The sequence below is a fragment of the Podarcis cretensis genome (genome assembly GCF_951804945.1).
Source record: "Podarcis cretensis genome assembly, chromosome: 5".
Taxonomy (NCBI): domain Eukaryota; kingdom Metazoa; phylum Chordata; class Lepidosauria; order Squamata; family Lacertidae; genus Podarcis; species Podarcis cretensis.
The window spans coordinates 66,287,324-66,315,308 of NC_137174.1; the positions used below are offsets into that span (position 1 = coordinate 66,287,324).

A 27,985-nucleotide genomic window follows, 5' to 3' on the forward strand; every position below is an offset into this window, starting at 1 on the left:
TCGGCCTACTCAGGTCGACCCCTGGAAACCCGCGGGCGGGCAGGAAGGCGGTTGCGTCTGAAGTCGGGCAGGAGTGAAGAGAAGTTGGGATGAGCGGGAAGGAAGGTGCTTCGGTTCAGCCCCGGAGCACGTCTTCAGCCCCAGGGACCAGCTCCGGTACATATAGGGTTAAATATAAAGGGTACCTCTGAACATGCGCAGAGGGCGCTTCCTTCTTGGTTGGGTAAATTTAGTTCTCCCCTGCTTCCATATAGTAGACTCTGGAAACATCCGATTGTTATCAGTCAGTGACTACATTCCCCAACAATGTGGGTTGGTTTGGGTGCCCCTTCCCCATCATGTGATGGGGGTTATTTGCTGTCAGAATATACCTGTGATTTCAACCACTTTTCTCCACTGCTAATAGCATCCTCGACCATTGCCCATCAGCTCATTCTTGGTAGGCTCTCCGCTAGGGAAATAAATTGCCAATTTGGGTGGCAAACCCAGTAGCTTTTATCCTGTGCTTGGCTGCTGTTTGCCTAAATGCAGGTTTTGTTTTCCAACTGTAATTGCTGTTAAGCATTTTAATGGCATCTCTTTCTGCTGGCTTCTGTCTAGTTCTATCCCCTGTTTCAGTGCTTCAGGTCATCCTTCTCCTGCTGAGTTGTCTTATGTTCACTGGCCATCTCTTTGCTGTCCAACTTCCCCATGCCCCACAATACCTGTTTTTGCCCTGCTGCCTCTTTACCAACATATCAGAATCTTGTTCAGTCAAACTGAATGCTATGTACAGCCTGAGATATTAATGTGCAACTTCTGTTTCTCTCACAGAGGCTGGATTTTTTAGGCGGAAGTACTCTAGTCCGTGCATGACTATGTCACCATCCAAAGAGGCCCTTGTGGGTTCTACAGTAGCCTTGTCCCATCCTGGTGTCTGTGAAGAACTAAGCAAGTCATTTCCCTGGATAAACAAGAAAAGGAAGAGTGGGCTTTCCAGGCTCTGCAAGAAGAAAACATCTTTGTCAGGTGATTACTTGGCAGGTGGAGATGTATGAAATGTATTTGTTAGTCAAAGACAGAGGGGTAATTTTCAACTCTTTAATCATGTGGACATGCTTGTGTTTCTCAAAAAGAGCTTTGAGAAAGGAACACTAAGGGAATGGGATAGAAACGATAGAGGAGTTTATTGGAAAATTGGACAGAAACAGATCATAATTGTCTTTGAATTGTGAATGTTTTTGTAGGCATGCCATGATTTTTTGTAATATGCCGAGCCTTGCTGACTAGAGGCTTGGCATTTTGCCATTATTGATCCTTTCCCTCCCACTGATGGGATCTCGTCATATACAGTAATGGTTGATACCCGGTACAGGTGCCCTGTGCTTTCTGAGACAGTATTCAGAGAATGAGTCATTTGTCTCTTTAGGTTAATTCATTAAAACACAATTGCCTTTCTAATCTTTTTCTCATGCTTAGTTCTTCCCTGTAACTTTTTAAAAACAAATTATTGCCTGTAACTATGTTTCTTTTTAACAGTTGATACGTAGTTGTCTTGAAATCTTACATATATTTTAATGACAGATACTTGTGGAACTCCCCCCCCCCTTTCTTCTCAGAAAATGGATGGAGTTCCTTTTGCCTATCTTCATTAGCTGCCCAGAACATCTGTGCTAGTAAGTTGCACAACACTTGGACTCATTTGGAAAACAATTCCCTTTCTTGCTCGATATGCAGTACCTCTTCATGTTCTCTCTTAAATGCTCTGACTTTGGAAGAATCCATCCAGGCTCTGGCAACTGCTGTGCGCAACCCAAACAAAGCTGTTTTCACTGTGGATGTCAGAACAACTGAGGTAATAATTAGCTTTTGTAAAGTGTTACCTTACACACAATTGCACACTGTGAATGTGTATGTAGAGGACCCCTGGGTAGGAAAGCCTGTTGTAGTTGTCCTATACATATATTGCAGTAATTCATTTGCATCATAACGTGTAGTTTTGGATTGGGTCAGGCAGAGTGTGTGTGTGTGGGGGGGGGAATCAAACAAACTAAAGATATTTGTAATTTTATAGTGCAGCACTAATATAAGATAATCATACTTTTCAGATGCAGAAAACTACCCCCCCCCACTTCCTAAAGACTCATGTGTACATGTACATTTGTTAGTATACAAATATTCTCTTTAGTGGTGTGTAGAAAACTGGTAAAATAACCGTATAAAAATCATTAACAATGCTTGCAACCTTTGATATCAGTCTGATTCATGATGAGACCCCAAATATGTGAGCACAGGAAGCTGCCTTACACAGAGTCAAAGCACTAGTCCACCTAGTTCAGTATTTTCTTCATTGACTTGTACAAGAGTGCTTATCTTCACTTTGTACCAGTGTAGTGAGGAGTCTTGGCCCAGTGTAATAAAGTTTGGTGACTAAGCTGCCGCTGCACAACTAAGTGGTTAGAGGAATGGTAGTATGAGGATGCATGTAGCGATGTACATAACTTGAACTGGGGAACTGCACTGCCTTCAGTTTGTACAGGTTTATAGTTTATTCTTGAGCACTGACTTTATGGTGAGGGTTTAATATCTTTCTTCCTGTTAAATCAGATGTCAGCCATTCAGAAGGCAGGTTGTTTGATCCCTGTAATGTCACAAATTTCTTCCTGGAACAGTTTTTCTTCTTTTAGAAAGCTGATCATAGCTTTTTAAAACTTTAAAAATATTAATGATACTGCATCAGACTAGCATCCGAATGAATGAACATCCTTGTTGTGCTGTACAAATTAACTAAAAAAACCCCGGACAGCTCAGCTGAAGCATGGGACAGAGGCAAAGGCAGATTACTGAATCAATTTTGAATTTGCTAACTAGTTTGTTAAATGAGTAGCCAAGTTGGGGTGAAAGGAAGCTGGCTGATAGCTAAAGAATAGGGTCAGGCTGCTTTTGCTCTATTTTAATATTGGAAAAGAGTGTCTACTCCATGTCTTATCTTGAAAATGTAATGGGATCTAGAGTGGTGCCCCGCAAGACGAATGCCTCGCAAGACGGAAAACCCGCTAGACGAAAGGGTTTTCCGTTTTGGAGGCGCTTCGCAAAACGAATTTCCCTATGGGCTTGCTTCGCAAGACGAAAATGTCTTGCGAGTTCCTGCGGGTTTTCCCCCCTTCCCCCCCTTTTCCTAAGCCGCTAAGCCGCTTATTAGCTGATCCGCTGATAAGCCGCTTAACAGCAGATCGCTAAAAGCCGCTAAACCGCTAATAGCGCTAATCCGCTAAGCTGTCAATGGGCTTGCTTCGCAAGACGAAAAAACCGCTATACGAAGAGCCTCACGGAACGGATTAATTTCGTCTTGCGAGGCACCACTGTATATGGATAATTTTTTGCTTTGCTGCTACATTGTTGTGTATGGTTGGAGTTGCAAACAGCCCCTTTCACTAAGAGCAGCTGCAGCTGGCTATGTCTGTAAAACTGTAGACCAAAATGGGGCTGGATGTGGTTTGGTAATAACTGTTTTTGGTATGCCACTTTTATTGTTAAGGGCCAATTAAGTAATTGTTCTTTTAACTAGAGATTGCTGCCTATATCCGAGAACCCATAATATTGTAGTTTGCTAGTTGTCTGACTTGTTGGTATTTTAGCTTGAATCACTTACTGAAGGCATGTTAGTAAACAAGGCTATGGTGCACTGTTAATGGGATATTTATACAATACATTTATTTGAGCAGTAGGCAGATAAAACTGAAAAGAAAACAGTATCTTTTTTAGAGGGTAAATTGTGAAACAGTGATTAGCAGACATTTGTCCTGGTCATATATTTTGGAGAAAGTTACAGTTGCTCCACTCTGCCTTTTGAGTAAGCATGTATAAAAATGCTTCTGTACAAAGTAACTTGGATTATCAATGTAAACTGAATAACTCATTCCCCATTGAAATAGCATTAAACTCTACTTTTAACAGAAGAAGAAAAGCTGAGTTTACTTTTCTTGTTCCTCTGTTTTAGATTCTAGTTGCAAATGACAAAGCCTGCAAGCTTCTTGGTTACAGTACTCAGGAGGTGATTGGCCAGAAATTATCTCAGATGATTTCAAAATCCAATTGGGATATTATGGAAGCACTGAAGGAAGAGCATGATGATGCTGAATATGAAGCAGTAGTTCCTGGAACTGTGGTATGTGAGAACAGAATATTTGTCATAGCAGCAATGTATATGCTACCATTTCTGAATTTTTACTACTACTCATATAGGTATTAATAGCCACAGAAGGCCCTATAGGAAGCCAACATGTAAATATAAGGCTGCTCTTGCTCATATTTAATGAAGAGGTACTTTAAAATTTGTTCGGTTTTTAAACACCTAAAAGTTGTTACTTCAGAAGTAATGTACTGTATGCATATCTGCTTACACACTTGCATATCCCATATAGTAAAGCTATTATATTTGCAAAATTCCACAAATAAAAACACAAAAGGTTTGTATTGAAAGTCAGTCACTGAAAGCTTGTCACATGGCTGATCAAATTTTAAGCACTACAGATTAGAAATTTAACACTGTCTTTTATCAATAGGTAGATGTTATTTCCCATAGCAATGAAAAGATCCCAGTTTCTGTATGGATGAGAAGAATGAAAACCCATTGCAGTCAGTACTGTGTGGTGGTTTTAGAGCCTGTGGAAAGACTTTCTGCCTCTGTTTTCTTCACAAGCAGAGTGAGTATCCAGTTAGCTTAAATTGCAGCAATGTCTTTCAACTAGCTATCAATTACAGTTATGGGGTACTAGGAGTTATTGAAACAGTTTTGGTTTTCATCACACACAAAGCATTTTACCAGCCAATTTTTGTCATTATATACCGGAATATATATTAAATGCTCATCAGTTGTTTTGTGCTAGTGATTTTCATATGACCCATTTCCTTTGCTTAAAATGGGTTGGTAAACTAGATCTGGCTGGTGTGCAGGATCCTTCCTTTCTCCACCTCCCTTGGGCTAACCTTTGACAGGTGGACAGTGTTGCCTGCCTTCTTATCATCTTAAGTCATTATGGCATCAGGTACCAACATCAGAGAGGTCACTTTGAAGTCCATTTGCAGGTGTGATTTGGATTCAGTTTATGCACACAGATGGGCATTTCTTCTGCAGACTGGTGGGGTGGTGGTGGAATGTCTCTTTGCAGTTATGGTTTGAAATCAAACCATGCCTGCAAACAGAAAACTTCAATGAGGCTCTCTGCCACCACTAATCAGGTGATTGGTGGTTATTGTGAGTCCCTTTTGGAGGTCCTCTATACTAGAAGATTTGTGATGAAGAACTCCCTAGTGAAGCTGTTTTCAGTGGGGTTTGCAGGCAGGCTGATCAGCTGATAGGGACTGCCAGTGAATCTAGTTGCTCAAGGAACAATTTGGAATAGGCTTAAAGCTGAGTTTTCCATTGCTGTATAATGGAATATATAACAGATATATAACAGATGGGCATGGTTTGGGGAAAATGCTCTTGTGGGTCAAATTAGGACTGTGTCTCATTAGGCCCACGAGACTGGAGGCTCCCTAAAAACAACAAACTTGGAATTGTTTAAAGAAATGATTTAACCTTGCTGCTGTAAATTGAGATAGGTAAGGAACTTTTGTTGATGTGAAGGGATTGCTTGGCTTTGCAAGGCACTCAAGAAAGTAAATGATTGTATTTTTTTAAAAAAAATGTGATTTAATAATTATTGTTTCTTATTGGAGGCTTTTTGTAGGACAGAAAATCATCCTTAAAATATTGTAAATAAAACAAATGCATCCAAATTAGCTAGATTTCAGGGGATAAAAAGAAACAACCACGAGGAAATTCATCATCCATCTTAAAGTGGCATTTCATTGAGACCAAGTCTGCTGAATTAGTGGTGCTGAATAGTTTTACCCTCTTTGCATATATTTTGGCCATTTTACCTTAATTACTGTCAAGAACTAATATTTTAGAATGCAGTATCCTCATGACCCTAATTCTTGTAACTCTCATTTTAAGGGAGAGATTACTTCCTGTGACCTCCTTTTTGCTCATCTCTATGGTTATGCCTCATCAGAAGAAGTAGTTGGTCAGTACATAACAGACATGATTCCATCTGTTCAAATTCCTATACCTGGCAAGAAAATACCAAAGGTACCGTGATGTAAATTATACCGTATTTTTCGCACCATAGGACGCACTGGACAATAGGACGCACCTTTTTTTAGAGGGGGGAGAACAAGAAAAAAAAAATCTCCCCCTCTCTGCCTAGCGCCCCTTTAGCGAAGCGGCAGGAGGCACTGCGCAGAGAGGGGGAGAATTTCCCCCCTCGTTTTCCCCCTCTGAAACAAGGTGCCGTTCAGTCGCCTTCAGGCGGCTACCTTGGAAGCCTGGAGAGCGAGAGGGGTCGGTGCGCACCAACCCCTCTCGCTCTCCAGGCTTCAGGTTCCTTTTGACCTGCTCTTTGGGGCTGGCGGGGGAAAGCCCACCACCAGCCCCAAAGAGCAGGTCGGGGAGCAGTGGAAAGCTTCTATGGCTTCTTTAGCCCCACGCGTGCTCTCCTGGCTGGAGAGGTGGCATGTTGCTAAAGGGGCTCCTGCCATAGCCGCGTGTCACCTCTCCAGCCGGGAGAGGGTAAGTGGAGCTTCTTTAGCCCTATGCGCACTCTCCCGGCTGGAGAGGTGGCGCGTGGCTAAAGAGACTGCTGCCATAGCCGCGCATCACCTCTGCAGCTGGGAGAGGGTCGTGGGGCTATGGCGTCTTCGCTCCATAGGACGCACACACATTTCCCCTTCATTTTTGAAGGGGAAAAAGTGCGTCCTATAGAGCGAAAAATACGGTACTTAGCTGTTCTTTTAAATGTTATTTGGGTAATTTGTTTCTTTTTTCTTCTTAATTGCAAATAGAAGGAAAAGAGGAAGAGGAGTCTGTTCTTATTAACAATAAGAATGCATTAAAAAGAACAATTCATAAAACATATTCTAAATGTATAAATATAAGCCATGTCCAAATAGTTACATGAGATTGTTGATTATAAGATACGCATGCAAATATGCAGAGGGAGCAGTAAGATCTTCAAACTGCTGAGTAATAGATGGTGTGTTTTTAGAGTTCCAGCCTTGAAATATAAGTCTTTCTGTAATTGTAAAGGTTCACAAGATCCACTTTGTTGTCCATCTGTTAGTCCCCACTTCACAAGATTTAAAGTTTTCTGCATGGATTGATTCTTGTGCATAACTCTGTGATAGTCATTTAAGGCCTTCAGTCAAAATTCATCTGACTGATTTCCTGGCCACTGTCACTGAGCTTTTAATTTGCTTAAATTTGCATTATGCTACAAGTCTTCTTTTCCTCCCCCCAGAATATCAAAATTCAGAGATCTGTTGGCCGAGCAAGAGAGGGGACAACATTTCCTCTCAGCCTGAAACTGGAAGTTAACTTACCTGTTGAAGACACCATCCCTGTACCAGATAAGCCTGCACCAGTACCTGATGCTGAAATTTTAGAAGATGACACCAGCATCACCTCCCCTGTAGATTGTTCTTTCCATGCTTCCATCTGGGTGTTCACCACCATCAGTGGACTAATCACTGTTCAAGCGGATGGTACAATTTATGGAATCAACAATACGTTTTCTCTAATGCTCTTTGGTTATGAGAAAAAGGAGCTTCTAGGGAAGGTATTGTTTTGTTGTTGCTTTTGTTTTCCTCTAGAGAAAGATCACGGTGAAGTCATGGGAATGCTACCACTTGGGAAGTATATCCAGTCCACTGCTGATTGCTGAGGATTAGTTCGGTGGAGGGACGCCATTCGACAATGGCATAATATAGAGTGGTGCATTGTAACTAAGTTGTCAGAAATTAGCTAAGATCTGCCAAAGCAAGGGGGGAACTCACTTTCAAAGTTTCAGAAGCAAACTACATTGTACAACAATGGTTTTTAAAGTGCATATTGGACAAAGATTACTCGTATGATATTTTTATTCAGTCACATATTATTCTGGTATTTCTCAGTATGCAGTGAGGGGTAAAGGAGGGATTTCATCACATTTATTTTGTATTTCAGAACATCACATTCTTGATTCCTGGTTTTTATAAGTACATGGATAGAGTTGATGATTCCTCTTTGCAACTCCCACAATCTAGAGAAAGTTATGATGTGGACTCAGAAAATGTGAGCTCCTCTGGGGGCTTCAAAGTAACCGAAGTAGATGGCTGTGGTATGGTGGAAGGAAGTGAAGGTAAATTTACGGAGGTGGGAAATGCAACAAAAAACTATGCTTTTTTATTTTTAATAGGCAGTGGAGTGGATCTGACATTATAATGAATGGAATGTCATATTCACACTTTCTCTCTTGATAGAATTTTTTTTGTTCTCACTTCTTTCGGACATATCCATCTGCAAAAATAAAAGGATAACAACTTGAAATGGTTGTACCACAGAGTTACCTGAAACATGGTTTAATTTATATGTCTCATGGATCTTGATACTAGAAACTGTTCCTCACTGGAGAATTGCTACACAGCAATTCAAAGAAATAGGGTGTTAACCTTTGTTGTCTGGCTGGCTGATGCATGCCCCCTGGAAGGGCTGTCCACAGTAAATGAGCAGCGTTCTTGTCCCCCCCTTAAACAACTGCTCTTTTAGCCTTAGAATGGCCTGCTCGAGACTTCAAGAACATAATTTTAGCTAACTGTGAGAGGTACTATTATTACATATATATATATATATATATATATATATATATATATATATATACACACACACACACACACACACACAACAATTTAAGCCAAATTCCAGATTGCAAAACAGTCCAACAGCCAATTCCTCTCAACCAGTATTGTAGGCCTGAGAAAACAAGTATGTCTTGAGTTGATACCTAAAAGTAACTAATTGTAAGGGACAGCTGACTCTCTAGGGAAATAATTCCACATTCTGGGTGCCATTACAGAAGGATTGCCTGAGGTGTTAAAATGTCAGTATGTAAATGTTACAAGACATACTTGCTAAATTTTTAACATTTTAAGCACTTACATCTCATTTAACCTTTCATATCCAGCAGAAAAGACATTGTGGGGAGCCATTTAGCCATTAAAAACGTCTAACATGTCGAATGGCCCATAGAGTCTTCCAGTGCATGCCTTGCTGAAAACTTGCAACCTACCACAGTTTTCTTTCTTTGTTCCAGGCACTCGCCCACTTCTTGCTGGAGATGTGGCTTTGCTGCAAGAGCAACAGGATTTAGCAAGGAGTGATGGAGCAGAACTCTGTACCAGGAAGGAAACCCAGCCAAAGAGTGGGAGTAGTTTGTGTTCTGTTCTGTTATCCTCCCCAGAGGCAGCTGCAGCACCGAATGGGTAGGTTTTGACAGTCACAAAAGTGCACTAGGAACGCAGCTGGCTCTGATGTTTTATCAGGGATTGGGAAACACTGGTGAAGATTCTGCTCTCGTTCAACATAACCTAACCAGCAGCTTGTCTTCTTTCACAGCAGGGTCTATACACCTTCCAGCGATGTGCTGGCCCATGAGGACGTGCTGCCTTCTGGGAGTCGATGTGATGGAGGCTGCACTGAGACTATAAAACCTGCTAACTGTCAGCGGTACGAAGTATGTTCTCCCAAACGGTTTCATTCAGAACAGTGTGTGTTGAAAGGTAGCACTAAAGTGCGAGGCAGAAACCTTGTCCGGTGCGCATCTGAGGAAGAAGATGGGCCATTGGATATGCATGATTCTGGTTCGCATGAAATAATGACGTGCCAATCTGCCGCTACAATGAGCAGCGGTGGAGTAGAGTTCCATGCCCAGCTGGACAGAGGGAGTGACCTGCCTTCTGTTGTATCATCTCTTCCAGAGTCAGTCTCACCAGTGAATGGGTAGGTTTTACTTGCATGTGGCAAGTTTTTCCAGTTACCAAAGGATATTGGGTATCCAGCTGCCACTGATGTTCAGAACTGGACAGCTCCAGTGGGATCTCCTGATCTTACACCATGGGATAGGGAAGGGCAAGGAATGTAACGTAATGGGGAAGATGCTCCCTCATCCATTATGACCCAACTAGTAACTTGTTTTTTTACATAGCAGGGACTATGCGTTGGTCCATAATGAAGCGCTGCCTTCTGAGAGTTCACAGGATGGAGGCTGCCCTGAGACAGAGGCTGCAAAACTAAACGACTGCCAGCAGTACAAAATACATTCTCCGAAACGATTTCATTCTGAACCATGCATGTTGGAAGGTAGAACTAAACTGAGAGAGAAGAATCTTGCCAGGTGCGCATCTGATCTAGTTCATAAAGAAGAAGATGACCCTTTGGAGATACACAGTTCTGGTTCACCACATGAAATCATGAAGTGCCATTATGCCACTACGTCTTCAGAAAGAGAGAATTTTTTCATGGGTGATCAGACTTCTGTGACATGCTTCTTAGAAGAGGATTTAGGGGCAAGTGTGACTTGTGATGCTGTGCAGGTGTCCTGTGGGACTCCCACACTGGACGAGCCCATGTGTAGCAAGCAAGTGCCGTCTTCCAAACACACTCACGGGATGATAGATGACCTGCCAACAGTAAATCTGACAAGTAGTAGAAAGAGCTTGAGGTTTGAAAATACTGAACTAGAAAATTCAGCAAAGGATTCATCAGCCTTGTTACCTGATGAAAGGAGCAGCAGCCTTCCTGTTCCAGCAGGATCATCAATACCTTGTGATGTCTCTGCACTGGAGATTGTGGGTGGTAAGAAGCCAAGTGATGAGGTTGATTCTGTTTGCTGTGGTTTGACGGACCTGACATTGAGGAATAGCGGAGACGTGAATTCAGACTTCTCTGCTGGCTCTAGACCAATAAAGCTTCCATTGTTAAGTGAGGAAGATCTTGAGCGGCCCATGGACCAGGAAATTAATACTTCTGTAAGTGGTCAGATAGACCCCCTACTGTGCGACGGTTCTCCAATAGGCCATCGGAAGGGCTTACTCTCTAGCAAGCATTCAGGGTATGTGGACCTTGACCTCTCTACATGCTGTGCTTCAGAGGACAAAAGTGTTGCAGAGAGAATGGGGAAACATTTAGAAGGAGGTTCACTGCACAGTGATGTACAGTCCCAGGAAGATCTCATGCCGTTAATGCAGCAGAGCATGGCACAGTTAACATCAACTCCTGTGAAACAAGAAGCTGTACAGTCCTCAGCAATTACTTTGAACAACGAGATCCTAGAAGGCAACTATTCGGGTAACTGCTACCACAGAGATGGTTCTCGACTCGGTAAGTTCAAAGTAGACATTTTTGCTTCTTGCATTAGTATATTTAATTGGGCATAAGTGTGCATGGAAAGGTTACATGAAGCTGGTGTTCAGTGTGAGCGAAGCAGGCAAGGAATGATAAAACAAACCTGTTGACTCAAGAATAAGAGACAAGCTGTGGTTTAATGCATTGGTCATCCACGATCGGAATGCAAAAACACAGTAGCAGAGGAAAACATTAATTTGATTTTACTAACATTTTGAATTCAATCTGTACTTGATTGGCAGTGAAATTAGGAGAGAGAACTTCTGGTGTGCCAAAATGTTTAGGCAGAGCTTGTTAACTCTTCCTTAATTTTCATCAAGCAGCTTTATGGTTAACTTTTTACACTGCAAATGGGCTGGTCAGCTGTCGGAGTGCTTGTCAGTCCTATAAAGTGAACAGCAGGCTGTCTGAAGGCCAAAGCTCTGGTGTTCCTACATGGGTTGCTTTAGAATGATCTTATGTGCTTATGATGTTGATCAACCTGCTTCTTAAAAAGGACTGAGTATTTTTCTGTTGGAAAAGATTCAGTGATGAAACTCCATCTTCTACTATTTATTTATTTACTTGGCTCTTAATTAAGCCCTTTTTGCTCATGTTTAAGAATTTACACGTTTATATTTTTAAAAGCCTATCCAGTGAAAAAACATTTGTGAATTTCAGATTCTCGCTATCAGGGTAAGAGTTTAAATAAATGTATGTATCACCATTTATTTAGGGTATTAGAATGCCTTCTTGATGAGCTTTCTATTTTTGCAGCTATACTCTTTGAAGTGAAACGTGTGGAACTGCATGACCCTGCTGCCCTCTTCTGCATTTGGGTTATGAGAGACCACTTTCAGAGTCGGAAACAAGCAGCAGCAAAAACACAGTTCTTACTTTCCAGTTTGGCCAGTTCCTCCCCAAACCTAAGTGACGTCTCTGCACTTAGCTTGGCAGAAGTAAGTATATTGGATCTTCTGTCTGTTTTAAGCCCTGCCCCTGACTTTGGGGCATGAAATAAAAATAGTAGGCAAACCTGCTAACTTGGCTGGTTGGTATGTTTGTTTCTTTTTACACAAACAACCAGCTATATGATGTGCAACACACTGTAGGTCACATTCAACTAAAGAATTGTACTAGTGGGAGCCAGCACAGCAAGACCCTTCCCCTGTCAGCTTGGGGGGTCAGGAGAACCTGGAGAACCCTCAGAACACTGTACAGGGGGAGGAGAGAAGAGATAGCTCAGTCTGGCAAGCAGAAATGCTTGCACTGGTGGAACAATTGCCTTGGTTTGATGTTGAATTTCATCTACCCTTAGTATCACAAGTCAATTGCTTCTGGCAGAAACTAACTTGACTTAGTTCAAAATCCCCAGACAGTCCACTCCCAGAACTGTGTAAACCTGCCTTCTCCCCACCATTGTCAGGTTGGCCTTTTGCAAACTGCATTGTATTTTCAGAAGCATGCATGGGTGCCAGGTGTAATTTCACAAATTCAGTTTTATTTAGAAAATGCAGTAGTCAGCTTCATTTTGCTTTAGTTTGGTTTGTTTTGAAAAAGAGAGTGCCAAGATTTATTGCTGGGTTAATGAAGGTTAAAAATGAAATGAAATATGATGAGAATACTAGTTTGGATGCATCCCAAGAAATGGGATGCAATGCCAATTCCTAAATCTGCTGCCCAAAAACATTTCGGCAGGTAGATGGAACTTTTGACTGGAAAATACAGTGGCCTAGTGACTGCTTCTGACTAAAAACTTTTATTATTTTGTTTGTTTAATTTATCTTCCTATGAAGCATCTCAAAGTAATTTCACAATAAAGATTAAAGACAGAAAAAACATCCACAATCAAATATAAAAAATGATTCTAATAGTTGCACAAGGGATTTTGAGAGGATGGTAGGGTTGCCAACCTGCCAGTCATGTGATATCATAATTGCTTGTGGCTGACCATTGGGGAACCCCATCCACCTGTCAAATTTGACCCATGAGATTGATCCTAATAAGGATCTGACCTGTGGAGCAGAAAGCATTATTGATCCCTGCTTTATAGATACACCACGACCTACCGGTATATTATATTATCCTTAGCTAGGGGAGGAGAAGAAATGCCCCCTAGCCCATTCAGAACACTCAGCCACCTTCTAGCTATTTGCTGGTTATTCTGGAGCAGTCTTCCTAACAATAAAAAGGTATGGGAAGCCTGACTGACAGGTTTGACCATGATGCATTAGCAATTAGTGATTATTGCTGGAATTGCCAGTTTGCTGGGACTGGTCACTGGCATGTTTGGTAGGATTGTACAAAGGGTATTGGGTATTTCATTATTTTTTTAGATTAGACAAATGTTAGTTAGTTCTCTGATTTTGTAGCGTCTGTCTGTGTTTTCTGCTGCAGTTGATCAAAGCGACCCCTGTGTTTGAGAATTCACGAAGAGCTGAAGAACTAGAAAGACTGAGAGCTTGCGAGGGAGACTATGGAAAGAAATATGACACACTTACACTCATTGGCAGAGGAGCGTTTGGATTTGTTTGGACAGCCAGGTGCAAAAAGGATTGCAAAGAGGTGAAAGAGCAAAACTACTTATCAAATGTTAACAGAACTATTCATTGATAATCCTTCTGATTTTTGGAATGAAGTGCTTATTAGTAGTTTCCAAAATCCTTCACATATCTAGATTTCAGAGTTCAGATATGAGCATACATAGTACTGTTTTATTTTCCAATCAAAGTGAGTTGCTTGACACTGTTTTCTGCCAGTGATTCCTTCACCCCCAGTGATTTGATTATTGTGCTCATGCCCTGCATGTGGCACCAACCTAAAGCATTTTGTTGGCTACCATGAGAAGAGAATGCTAGACTAGATGGGCTCTTCTTCAGGTCTTGTTCACTGTGTTAAAGAGTTTATGCTCTAGATAAATTGTTAACATCTGTGTAGATGTGGCTTCTCACAGGTTCAATATAAATAGCATTTCAGAAGGGTCAGTGGAACTAGCCTTTGCTGCAATTTTCAGTTGGTGTTTTTTCTCCTTGCTAGTAATGAATGTGTGTGAGCACATCTGTGCATTAGTTAAAACACCGGAAAGACCACCTTTTTACATGTACAAACCTTATATGCTAAGAACTTTGCCGGAGGGCTTGCTCACAGGCAAGATGAATCATGTTGGTGGGCACAAGAGACAGCTTTCTTGTTGATGGCCCCAGTGGTTATGGAATTCACCTTCTTTGTTGGCTAGCAAGCCCAATTTTACACCTTACTGTTGATATTTACTATTGTACCGTGTATTGTGGGTCTGTGGACCACAATAAAGTGGTGTGTGGTTATGGAATTATTTCCAAAGTGATATGCATGTGACCCTATCAGTACAGGCTATAAGTAGACACTTGAAAACTCATATTTATATAACTGTATAAACTGATAATTAGTCTTAGGTAATTTTGCATTGGTATGTTGCTGGCTACAGTGAACTGGCAAGGCTTTTCAAGAGATGACAGCTCCACTATGCCACCCCCAATCCAATAAGAATTGTTCTGTAAATGTACAATCTTTTAAGATTCACTGATTAGATGTTAATAGCAATTAAAGGTTTTATTTATTTAAAGCAGTTTACTCCCCAACTTTACCTCATTTGCTTTGCTTTGTTCCCAGGCTGTAGTGAAGTTCATTTGGAAAGGGAAGGTATTGGACTACTGCTGGGTAGACGATCCTGAGCTGGGGAGAGTTACTCAAGAGATTACAATTCTGAGAAAGCTGCAGCACCCTAATATTATTAAGGTACTGTTCATCCAATATGCAAATGCGTATCTAAATTCATATACAGTAGCACCTTGGGTTACAAACACCTTGGGTTACAAACACTTCGGGTTAGACTCCGCTAACCTGGAAGTAGTACCTCGGGTTAAGAACTTTGCCCCAGGATGAGAACAGAAATCGTGTGGCGGCGGCGTGACAGCAGCAGGAAGCCCCATTAGCTAAAGTGGTACCTCAGGTTAAGAATGGTTTCAGGTTAAGAACGGACCTCCGGAATGAATTAAGTTCATAACCACAGGTACCACTGTAGTGAATTCCTTGCATGTTTGGATGTTGTGGCACAGATTCATTTTGTTTGGTGTTAGAAGATGAAAATGTAATTAGAAGACAGCTATTTGGACTGTGGGTGGAGACTTCCGGTGCACCGCGATCCCAGTGCAAGCAGCGTTCTCACCGGGAGGGAGAACTCAAGCTATTTTGAAGGATAGGGGGCAACTCCAGGGAGCGGAGACCCTCCCAAACCCTTCTGAAGGGTGTTCAGAAGGACGGGTTCCCGGCGAGGCCAGAGAGCGACCAACCCGGCTGCCAGGTAGCCTCGGAAGGGGTGAAGAGTGCGGCGGCGAGGTTCAGCGGGTCGAGGGAAGCCATTACTCACCTTCAGATAGCGAAGCCCTGAGCTTGCAGGGAGAGCGGTGCGCTCTCAGTTTAAAGGACTCTGAACGCAAAATACTTGGATTTTTGTGGTTAAAAGAATAAAAGAAGAACAAGGAAGTCTCGGAGTAACAAAGAGAGGTAAACGGAGTTTAGCTGACAGCCAAAATCAACTCAAACGCGGCGTGACACCAGTGCGGGAGAAAGTGAAAGTGAGTCGCCTTAGCGGTTACGTTGTTTCTCCTTAAGTGTCTTCCCCCATCAGATATATAAGCATAAAAATACGAACACTACGTGGAAGGAAAGGAGGGAAGAGGAAGGAGCCAGAGACAAAGTATCGGGACTCGGCGTTCTTGGTGAACCAGAGGGCGTGAAGAGGAGAAGGGGCGTTTCTCTATCTTGGCGTTAGAACACAAGAGATAGTAAATGCGGAAGAGAAAGCTCCGCCACCATTAGGAGTCTGTTGTGCGTGGGGACGGTGAAAAAGTGGACAGCTATATATATATCTACATGGCGACTCATGTATATGATCTCTACCTCTCCTCCCTTGGTTTGAGTCTGGGATTTGAAATTTGAGGATCTCTAACTAATAGGAAACACTAAGCATTTGGGGGAATAAGATGTCGGCACATTTCTAGAACGCTAATTCATAGAGACCTGGCGACCTCTAGCGACAAGATGGAGTCTGTGTGATCCTCGACCGACTTCTTCCCCCCTGCTCTCCTCCTTTCCCTTCTTTTTCTCTACTTGTCATTTTGTTTTATCTCCCTCTTTATTAAGCCCCCCCGCATGTCTACCCAGTAATACGGATTAGCCTGATTGAAGGCGGGAAGAACCCCCGGTATTGAAGCACCCCGCATTGAGAGGACAACTTTGTAGCAAGAACCTTATACTGACTTTATATCTTGACTTTTTGGAAACATATATACATAAAAGATTGGTAACTGATTAGTAATATCAAAGGAAGTAAGTGGATTTAAGGAAAACGGATAAAGCGGGAGATATAAAGGAAGGTATTAGATATAACTACGGTGAGAAAGATACTATCTGGGATTGGGGGGGTTATAAGTGTATAAAATGTCACTCACTGGGAAGAAAGGGACGAATGGCGGGACTCCTGGGGATAGGAGGGGTTCCAAACAAGAGGGAGATTTCAAGTCAGATATTTTGAAGATGTTTGCGGAGATCAAACAGAGTCAAGCTAATTTAGAGCATAAACTAGAGCAAGTGGATAATAGGATTGGGAAAATGGATAAAAAAATAGATGAAACTGTTAACAAACTTAAGGGCCAAATGAAAGAAATATTTAGGAGAACGCAGCTCACGGAGGAAGGATTAAAGAAGACAAAGCTGGAACTAAAAGATATCAAAAGGGATAAGGAAAGGATTAAAGCAGAAGTGATGGATTTAAACAAGGCACAGGAAGAGATGAAGGATATTAAAGCGATGAATGAACTGAGGCAGAGGGAGATTAATCTGAGGTTTAGAGCTGTGCCAGAGACACAAAATGAAAACATTAAAGAGAAATTGATAATGGAGCTTGCGGAATGGCTGGGTATACCACCGGAGGAAATGGCCAATAACATACAGAACGCATTTAGAATGCGCGTTAACACAACAAGAGTAAGAAAACTTACAGGCGATTGCCTGATTACATTTAAGGATAAAGAAATGAGAAATAGGATTCTTCAGAGGAATAGAGAAAAGAGGTTGAATATAGATGGGAATTATATAATTATCTTTAAAGATGTCCCAATCAGATTACTTAAACGAAGAGACTCTTATAAATCTCTGGTGCAGGCATTGAAGAAAAATAAGATCGAGTTTAGATGGGAATTCCCGGAAGGGGTTTCATTTATGTATAGAGGTAAGAGACATAGGTTATTAAACCAGGAAGAAACCGGGAAGTTCCTTAGGAAATATAAGGAACTGAGAACGGAAGCAAATGGAACCAGGGGTGCAGAGGGAGGACTACCAGGAGAATCAGGAGTGGGGGAGGAAGAGGAGGGGGGAGGAAGCGGATCAGACGAAGAGGCAGAGGAGGAAAAAGAGGATTCAGGGCACCTATAAAGGAAAGGATAACGTAAAGAAAAGTTAAGTGAAAGCTCAGCACTATGGGATTAAAAATTTGGAATTGGAATATTAACGGGATGAACGATAAAAAACGGAGAAATAAAATTGAGCAATATCTGAAAAGGAAGAATCTGGACATTATTTGTCTTCAGGAAACGCATGTAGCCAGAAGGCATAGAAAAGTGCTAATTAACAAAAAATTGGGAAATGAATTTGAATCCTCAGATAAAGAAAAGAAAAGAGGGGTGGTATTGTATATTAAAAACAAGATGGAAGCTAAAACACTATTCAAAGATGAAGAGGGGAGGGTGATAGGGGTTAGCATTAACTGGCAAGGAGAAAAACTGGTGGTAGTAGGGGTATATGCCCCAAATGGTAGTAAAACTGAATTCTTTAAAAAATTAGAAGAGAAGCTATGGGAATATATGGACCAAAAAATAATTCTAATGGGTGACATGAATGGCGTCGTCTCGTTAGAAGTGGATAGACTTAGGGATGGAGTAAACAAAGAAGGAAAATTACCAAAATCCTTCTTTTCAATGGTAGAAAACTGCAACTTGACGGACATCTGGCGCCTCAGACATCCATTGGATAAACAATTTACTTACCATTCTGAGCCTAACCAATCGATGTCACGTATAGATCAGATATGGCTTTCAAGTGAATTATGCCCAAGAACTAAATTAATAGAAATAAGACCGAAAGTAATTTCGGATCACAGTCCGATAGAGCTGGAATTGGAAAGCTTAGAGACAAGAACTTTTAGATGGAGACTCAAAGACTATCTTTTAGATGACCAGAAAATTGTCGAAAATGCAAGGAAAAAATTGTCAGATTACTTTGCGGACAATTGTGATAAAGGAACAAAGATTAATGTAGTATGGGACGCAAGTAAGGCGGTAATAAGAGGATACTTTATCCAACAGAACGCAATTAAAAACAGGAATAGAGAGAAAAATAAAGAGGAAATTCTAAAACAGATAATGGTAAACGAACAAAAACTATCTCAAAAACCTAACTGCCAAAAGGCAAAAGAAAGAATAAAAATGCTACAAACTCAGTTTGCTACTATAATAAACAGAGAGGTGGAGTGGAACATCAAAAAACTGAGACAAAAATTTTTTGAATTTTCAAACAAACCAGGTAAATGGCTTGCCTGGCAAATCAAAAAAAGGAAGGAACAAGGTACAATAAACAAAATAATAGTGGGGGGGGGAGAGAAAGAACAGATCCCAAAGAAATTAGGAGTGAGTTTGTCAACTATTATAGAAGTCTGAATAAGGATAAAGAGAGAGTTGGCCTAAGGAGAATAGAAAGATTTCTGAAGGATAAAAAGGTGCAGAAAATCTCAACAGAGGATAAGCAAAGATTGAATATACCAATTGGAAATGAGGAGATAGAAGAAACAATCAAAGATTTAAAGAGGGGCAAAGCACCAGGTCCTGACGGATTTACTGCTGGTTATTATAAAGAGATGAAATCTATCTTAGTGGGACCACTGAAGGAGACTATGAATAACATCTTAAAGAAAGGAGAAATCCCTGGGACATGGAAAGAAGCATATATTACGTTTATCCCTAAACAAGATGCAGATCCAACTCAAGTCAAAAATTATAGACCAATTTCATTGCTAAATACAGACTATAAAATATTTGCAGGAATCCTAGCAAGAAGGTTGAAAAGGTTGTTATCAGAAATTATTCATAAGGATCAGGCGGGATTCCTGCCAGGGCGGCAGATGAGAGACAACACAAGAAGCATAATTAATATGTTAGAATATTATCTGTTAGGATTGACAAACAAGTTATTATGATGTTCGTGGATGCCGAGAAGGCATTCGATAATGTGATATGGGACTTTATGTTGAAAAATTTAGAACATATGGATGTGGGCAATGATTTCTTTAATGGGGTAAAAGCAATATATACAGAACAGAAGGCCAAACTGATTATAAATAGCATGGTGACAGAAGAGATAAAGATACAGAAGGGTACAAGACAGGGCTGCCCACTCTCCCCGCTACTATTTATAATAGTTTTAGAAGTACTCTTGAATTCAATAAGACAAAATGGAAAAATAAATGGAGTATCACTAGGACAGAACGTGTACAAGACTAAAGCTTTTGCTGATGATGTAGTAATAATGACAGAAGAACCAACAACTGCAATAGAAGAAATATTAAAGGAAATAGAAGAATTTGGAGAAATAGCAGGCTTTAAATTAAACAAGACAAAAACGAAAATGATAGGTAAAAATGTGGACCCAAAAACAATAGAAATCATCCAACAGCATTCACAGATAGAGATAGTCAAAAAAGTCAAATACCTTGGTATTTGGTTAACATCTAAAAATATAGACTTATTCAAAAACAACTACGAGCCGATGTGGAAGGACATAAGGAAAGATCTGGAAAAATGGGGAGGGCTGAAACTGTCATTCTGGGGAAGGATTAATACAATCAAGATGAATGTCTTATCAAGACTTATGTTCCTATTCCAAACCATCCCTATAATTAAGGGGAGCTGAATCTTTAAAGACTGGCAAATAATACTCTCAAGATACATATGGCAGGGCAAAAAACCTAGAATTCAGTTCAAATTATTGACAGATATAAAGGAAAGGGGGGGCTTTGCCCTGCCAGATTTAAAGCTGTACTACGAGGCTTCATGCCTTTGCTGGATAAAGGATTGGGTAAAGTTGGTGAACACGGAGCTACTCGATTTAGAGGGCTTCGACAATAGATTCAGCTGGCATGCCTATTTATGGAAGAACAAAAGGAAAGTACATAAGGGATTTGAAAATCATATTTTTAGAGGCCCGTTAATTGAAATATGGGAAAAATACAAAAATCTGTTAGAGCCGAAAACACCACATTGGCTATCACCTCTTGAAGTAATGAGCATAAAGGCTATTAATATGAGAAGCAACTGGGCAACATATAGCCAGTTGCTAACCAAGGTTGATGGGAAATGGAAGCTAAAACCGTATGAACAAGTAAAGGAGTATGTCTATGACTGGCTACACCATATCCAGGTAAATCAGATGTATAGTAAAGATATTAAAGAAAGAGGCTATGCAGAAAAAGATTCCAAATTCCAAACGGAGATAATAAATAATGAAGTGAAAATTATATCTAAGATGTATAGGATGCTGCTAGACTGGAACTTAGGCGATGAGGAAGTCAAATCAGTGATGATCCGCTGGGCAAGGGATGTAGGTCATAGCATACAATTTGAAGACTGGGAAGAGCTTTGGAAGGAGGGGCTAAACTTTACAGCGTGTATAACGTTAAAGGAAAATGTCATGAAGATGTTTTATAGGTGGTATTTAACACCGATGAAATTATCAAAAATGTACAAGATGGATAAAAGGTGTTGGAAATGTAAAGATGAGGAGGGCTCCTTCTACCACATGTGGTGGGAGTGTGGAAGAGTGAAACAGTTCTGGGAGAAAATATACATTGAATTAAAGAAGATTTTAAAATATACGTTCAGAAAGAAATCAGAAATTTTCCTGCTAGGGATATTGGGGCAAGAGATAAAAAAAGAAGACCGTAGAATAGTATATTATGCAGTGGCAGCAGCAAGGGTAGTATTAGCCCAAAAGTGGAAACATTAACAGGATAAATTAACAGGAAAAATTAGGTATGTAAGAGACCAAGTGTTCATCAAGGATTGGGGAAAGTACGTGGATTATCTGGAATGTATTAGTGAGGGACAAACAACGCTAAAGGGACTCAGAGACGCACTGTGAAAGACTATGAGTTATTGTTTAAAGCAAATAGGAGACAGAGATAGGCACAATGACAATATAAGCAGAGAAACGCGTGACTCTGATTATTGCTTCGAATGATTTATGGACAAGCTGAAGGAAGTCTTGAAAGGGATGGCTATGTAATAATGTCAATGGGAAAATTATAAGTTTGTGTATTTTTTATTTACCTTTTTTCTGTAACTCTTCTTTTTCTCTATTTTCTGTATTCTGACTTTTTTATACATGTGTTAGTTTTTATTTTCTTTTATGGAATCAATTAATAAAAAGAATGATGATAGAAGACAGCTATTTGACAAATGTGGCTTTTAATAGATACTATGTGGGCAGGTGTCCATACAGTAAGGCCCATGTGGCTTAAGTAGTTATCCTGTACAAGGAATCTAGTTAATGTTTCCATAGAAAACCTTGGAAGTTGAAATCCTCCTAAACTTCCATTGCTTATTCCTGATTTGCATTATCTTATTAGTCTTTGGATCAGTGGAATATACTTTAATTGTTCTATAATGTAAGCTTGACATAAGCCTGCACTTAATAGATCATTTCCTACTCAAGGAGGGATGGGAGCGGGTGTAAAGTGTGTGAAGTTGAAGCAGTACTCTTTATCACCAGGTGCTAGATGTATTTGAGAACCAGCAGTTCTTCCAGCTGGTGATGGAGAGACATGGGTCAGGCCTGGATCTCTTCACGTTCATTGATAACCAACCTAATTTGGATGAGCCTTTGGCAAGTTACATATTCAGACAGGTAAGAGTTTGTTGAAGGGAAATCTGTAGAAAGAACATGAATGAACTGGATCTGCAACTTGTTAGTTGACTGTACGGAAAGCTGTCTAGAAGAACATAGTTATGGTGCTTGAGGGATCTGAACTGAGCTCACGGTAGGGGCTAAAGTCTTCCTGTGTCACAATCTCAGTTAGAATGGGGACCTCTGCAGCTGCTGTTTACTTAAACAACAACAACAACAACAACCCCTCATGCTATTGGAAATTTTATTTCAGAGAGACTTAGAAATGCATCATGTTCTCTTTGATATAGGTCATCACATTATCAAAAGATTGTTGTAAGGATAAAATGGGGGAATGATGTAAGCCACTCTGACCTCCTTCAAGGAAGGATGGGATTAAAAAACTGATAAATATTATAACCAGCTACTATAAAAAAGAGGAAAGCAAATCTATCAAATGATTATGTATATCCTCTTTTAAATAGCTAAATGTCCTTTCAGGGGGGAAAGCCAAAATAATATTTCTACATTTAGTCAATATTATTGGCAATGATACCTATTTTGATCTCTGGTCTTTTCTGTGTGTTCATTAGCTGGTGTCTGCAGTGAACTATTTGCACTGTAAGAACATCCTTCACAGAGATATCAAGGATGAGAACATTATAATTGCTGAAGATTTCACTATCAAGCTCATAGACTTTGGCTCAGCTGCTTACCTGGAACCTAACAAGTTGTTCTATACGTTTTGTGGGACAATTGAGTACTGCTCACCAGAAGTGCTCTCAGGAAATCCGTATGTATGAGTTTGAAAGAAAACCTATAGATCTTGCCCAACAGTAGCTTGATTTGGTTGGGGGTAGGACCTGTAAAACAAACTTAAGAATAAAGTAGAGAAAAACAGAGTGTTTTTATCTTCCTTGCTCTTTATTGCTGAATTAGGAATCCCTGACATAGCTGTCAACTTTCAGATTTGAAAATAAGGGATCAGCAGCCTCACCTGTCCCGGGGACAGTCTACGGGATATCTAACAATCCGGGATAGCAGCGGGAAACGGCGCTGGAATAAGGGAATGTCCCGCAAAAAAAGGGAAGGTTTGACAGCTATGATCCCTGACCAATCACAGACCCACCCACAGCCACCATTTCTTCAACCATATCTGCTGTGGGTAGGAGGGAGGGAGGGGAAATATATTGGCTGTTGGTAAGGAATCATTTTCAGTTTATTTTGCTGCCTGGATATCATGATAGTTAATTGTGTTTTCTTTTAAGTAAATTCCCCATTTGCTTGAGTTTTGTGTGTGTGTGTGAACATTATTGACTTGAACTATGCATTCTTCTATAGGTACTTGGGACCAGAACTGGAGATGTGGTCACTTGGTATAACTCTTTATACCATAGTCTTTGGAGAAAATCCTTTTTGTGAACTGGAAGAAACTATGGATGCTGTACTAAGACCTCCTTACAAAGTGTCGGATGGTGTGTATTTCACTAATTATTAAAAGAGTTACTGACTGAAAGGAAGGGGAATGGAATTTGGGCAAGTCAACTATATTTGGTTTCTGTGTGCATTTAATTTGACATGCCCCCCAAAAGTTACATGGGGTTTTCAGTTAGTGGGAATGGGACTATGGATCAAAGGAAATATTCCCTTGCTCTGTTTGGATGCTCTAGAGAGGGTAGGGAAGTAGATCACTTTCATGCCTCCCCCCATCTCCAGTCAAGCCTCCAGTGAGCTTGGAAATACAAGGCTGCAGGTTAGTTTGTGACTTTAGGCATCATCATGGGGCATTGTCAGAGGTGATTACTATTGGCCCATTGTGTCCATATACTTCAATCTATGATGATTGGTGTGACATGAACACCAACCTAATTGTTCTTGGGCATTCTATATATATATATATATATATATATATATATATATATATATCCATTTCCTGGCTGTAGCGGCTATCCATGTGTCGTAAAAGTTAACCCAAACTTCTGTATTGCTAGTTTCTTGTGTAGAAGAGAAGGTGTTCATCCTTTCTCCTGCCTCTCATCCCTTCTCAGTTCCAGATTCCCATCCTGAGGCGGGAAAAGCAGCCATGTGGGTTTTTTATGCACATATGCATGTAATGTGCCAGTCCACTCTCAGGCATGCCAGGAAGTTGGTGGCATTCAATAGTTATTGGGTTGTTCTCATGTGACTTGTCTATTAAATAATGAATGTCAGTGCTTAAAAACCACTTTTTGGGGGGGCGTATTTCATGGAATAGTTCATAAGTCCTAGCTTTTGAACTAGAAAGTCACCTGTCTACTTGTATTGGTCTGTTTTGCGCCGTCTAAGGTGTGTATTTGGCAACCTTGGCTCCATTTCAGTCATTTTCATAGCCAAGCAAAGGTTATCCTGCAAGACGGAAGGAAGGAAGGAAGAAGGAAGAAGCTGTGGGAGGAATATGTACAACACTTCTAAATTATGGGGATGGATGCTAAAGATTATGCTCAGATTATCAAACTTGCATTGGCTGTGCTTAATCTAAGTACAATTGACAGGCAAGCTGAAGACCAGCATAAAAGCTGCTGATATTATTTCATCTCCTTGTTGTCCTCAGGCCTGATGAATCTGCTGACTGGGCTCTTGCAGCCTTTTCCAGAGGATCGTACAACTCTAGAAGTGGTAGTGGAGGATCCTTGGGTGACACAACCCCTGAACCTTGCTAACTACTCATGGGAGGGAGTATATGTCTCTGCCAAGCCAGGTAAGAGACAAGGTTCGAAAAGCTATCTTCAAAACTTTTATTGAATTTCCAAACAAGAAAGGTCTACGATGAATTCTGTAAAGGAATGACTAGACTTGATAATTTGAAATGGATCTGTATGGCTGCTGTGCAGTTCAAATCAGTGTATGCCTACTGGCAAGTACACTTTATTGTGTTAAGTTGGTTTACTCCTCCTAGACAACTATAGTCAGGATTAGAGTTTTATATTAAAGTCCTATATATTTCTACCTTTGAGTTCAGTGGTATTTACACCTAGGCATGTAAGGATTTCATTGTTCATGGAATATTGTTACCAGGCCTGCCCATGTCCCTATTTGCATGTGTATGTGAACTCACAAGTTACACTTGTACATATGGAGGTACAGTACTGGTGATCTTTAATTTGGAGATTATTGCATGCCACAGTGGCTATTGCACTTGGAGGAATTAGTGGAAATGACTGTCCCACTTTTTGTTTTATCAAAAGAATACGCCAAAAAGATGGTTAGGGAGGATAGCTTGCATAAACCAATGTCTGCTTCCACCTGTTGTGTTTGCAAGTCCCATACTTATTGCACATTCACTTGTAAAGCTTAATAAAGTAGTTCTAGGGCATGTGCAGAGTGCCAGCCGACCTGAGCAATTCAGTAATAGTATGTAATGGCTGTTGAACAATATTTGTGGCTTAGTGTTTATTAATAGTCAATACATTTATAGCTTTTATTTTATTTTATTTTTTTACTCCTCAGAAAACAACCATTTCAAAATGAATTCCTCTGGCTGCAGCCATGGTAGTATCTGGGCAGTCCCAAGTCTGGAGAGTGAGCAGAGCCTTAGTGATGACACCAGTAACTATGAGCTGATGGATTCCCAGCTGACAGGAGCCACTGCTGCCTCAGGGCAAGAGCCATCAACCTCTGCAGCTCAAGGGCCATCTACCTCTGTACTTGCTTGAAGAATATTTCCTCACTCACCTGCCAGTCCTTACAAAAATGCCCCGGGGACGTGGAATTCTGACAAACATACTGCCTACGTGAGATGGAATACCAGAGTCAGAGCAGTAGCTCACTTTGTTCACTGTGAACTCCTCTGCCACACCTGTAGGCTTCTTAGAGATGTATATGTGGGTACCGGCTTCTCACAATGCCTATTCACAAAAAGATCTAGTGCTCGTAGACTCAAATGGCGTGACAAATATGCTACATAGAATCTAGGAAGCAACCATGTGATTCAAACCTATACACTGGATTTTGTGGGTGCAGGCATTATATAAGCAACACCTATATTTGAACATCTGGCAGCCCTGGAGAAGAGACAGCAGGTGCTCATGATAGAGGGAAATAGTCAGGCAACCACAATCCCACTTGTCCCACCCTACATAGTGGGTATATTCATGTGAGCTGGCCCATTTGCCATTAATATTGTTTGTTGTAATTACTCATCACAACAGAACCTTTACTACAAAAGCTGCATTGAGTGATGAACTGATAGGAACGGATAGGACTGGTATTTGATTTTAGACACTTAGATGTAGATGTCCTATACTCCAGGCATGTTTGAAGTATTTGAAAGGGAGGCCACAAGTGGTGTCATTTTGTTTGAGATGACTGATACTATGAATTTTAGCCTTGTATTGGCCAAACTGGCAACTGAGTGAGGCTTGCCTAGGGAAGGGTTTCTGAAGAGCTTCTATTTTCCTCCTTACAATTTGGAGCAGATCTACGATTCAAAGGCAAAAAACTTATCAATTGGAGCATACAACACTCCATGTCTTGGCTTCTTGGATGACCCTGTTTCTGAGGTTCACATATAAATGGTGACATTTTGTATCTGGTAAACATCAATGGGAGGTCAAATTTTTTGCTCACCAGAGAAAAGAAAGTTTTTCTACAGCTTTATTCAGTTATTGGATTTGAAAGTGAAATCCTTTCCTTTGTCCAGAAAAAGCTCTAGTCAGATATTTCTGGCTGGTTGACATAGAAGGACACCGATTCTGCTCAAAGAATCAGGCATAAGGTAGTTCATATTCAGTAGTCTTTTTAAAAATATATATGGATTCTGCAGGTAATTGGCAAAATTATAATTTTCATGGAAGCATTAGCTATTTTTATATATTCTAAGAACAAAATGTCAATCTACATTTTATAGATCGGTTTTGAAATCTTTTGGGAAGAGTTCATATTTTTCAAGTGAACTGTGTTCTAGATTACTTTTCTGTACCAGCTCCATTTCTGGATGACCTGACAGGTGAGCACTCTGAAAAGAGTTGGTAAAGTTGTATTTGGCTCTGATGCACCTAGAAGGTAGGCACTTCAATAATATAACTATCTTCAAATTATTATGTACAGAATAGGCCCTACTACTTCCACCTTTATTGAACTGTAATTTAGAGGTAACTAAATGCTAGGCCAATGCTAGCCTTCATTTCCTTTATCTTGAAGGAAGCTATCAGTTTATACAGAAGAGAAGAAAATACCTAGTCATGTTAGCGCTCATTGTGTGCCTGTTTAACACAAACAGGCATGATGCTGGGTAGGTACCTCTAAGACAATAGTCTAATATAGTCTGCCCCTAAAAGTTATATAAGCATCTTGGTACTTGTTATTGGAGTGTTTTCTGTACAAACGGCTTATGAATTGCCCTACATTACAGCATGGTTAAAGAGAGGAGGAATTGAAGCAAAACAATTCTAACCTGCTGTGATACCTTTAAGCTAAATGGTCTAGCAAGTCATGTGTCATGACTTTTAACTTAGGCTGTATTTTAAAACGTAACTTTTTAGAATGTATTTTGTTGAGTGCTATGATTTTCCATCTTAACTGTGCTGAATCGCTTTGTATGCATTTACTAAAGGCTCTTGTTATCAACAGCAGTGGTCCAGTCTTGTTCCCTTTTCTATTGCAACCCTTTTTGCTCTGCACACTTGCCATTACGATCTAATGTTCCTCTCCAACAGGAACAGAATAAACTTCTGTATTTTTATTCCCCCTTTCAAAAAACAAGAGATGGAATATGTAGCTCTTCTCTCCACCAATCATTGCAGTAATGTTGAG

At 40.5% G+C, this 27,985-nt stretch overlaps 1 protein-coding gene across 1 annotated transcript; it reads left to right on the plus strand.

The window, feature by feature from the left end:
* On the plus strand, positions 1–27,799 carry PASK (PAS domain containing serine/threonine kinase). Its single transcript, XM_079977187.1, has 19 exons — positions 1–156; positions 814–1,008; positions 1,599–1,834; positions 3,980–4,147; positions 4,545–4,685; positions 5,984–6,118; positions 7,326–7,643; positions 8,030–8,204; positions 9,156–9,324; positions 9,458–9,841; positions 10,047–11,221; positions 12,002–12,183; positions 13,622–13,789; positions 14,873–14,998; positions 22,082–22,216; positions 22,789–22,988; positions 23,537–23,670; positions 24,786–24,932; positions 25,682–27,799. Exons 1-19 carry the CDS (start codon positions 90–92, stop codon positions 25,885–25,887), a joined length of 4,461 nt encoding a protein of 1,486 aa, XP_079833313.1. The 5' UTR covers positions 1–89; the 3' UTR covers positions 25,888–27,799.
* The last annotated feature ends 186 nt before the right edge of the window (positions 27,800–27,985 follow it).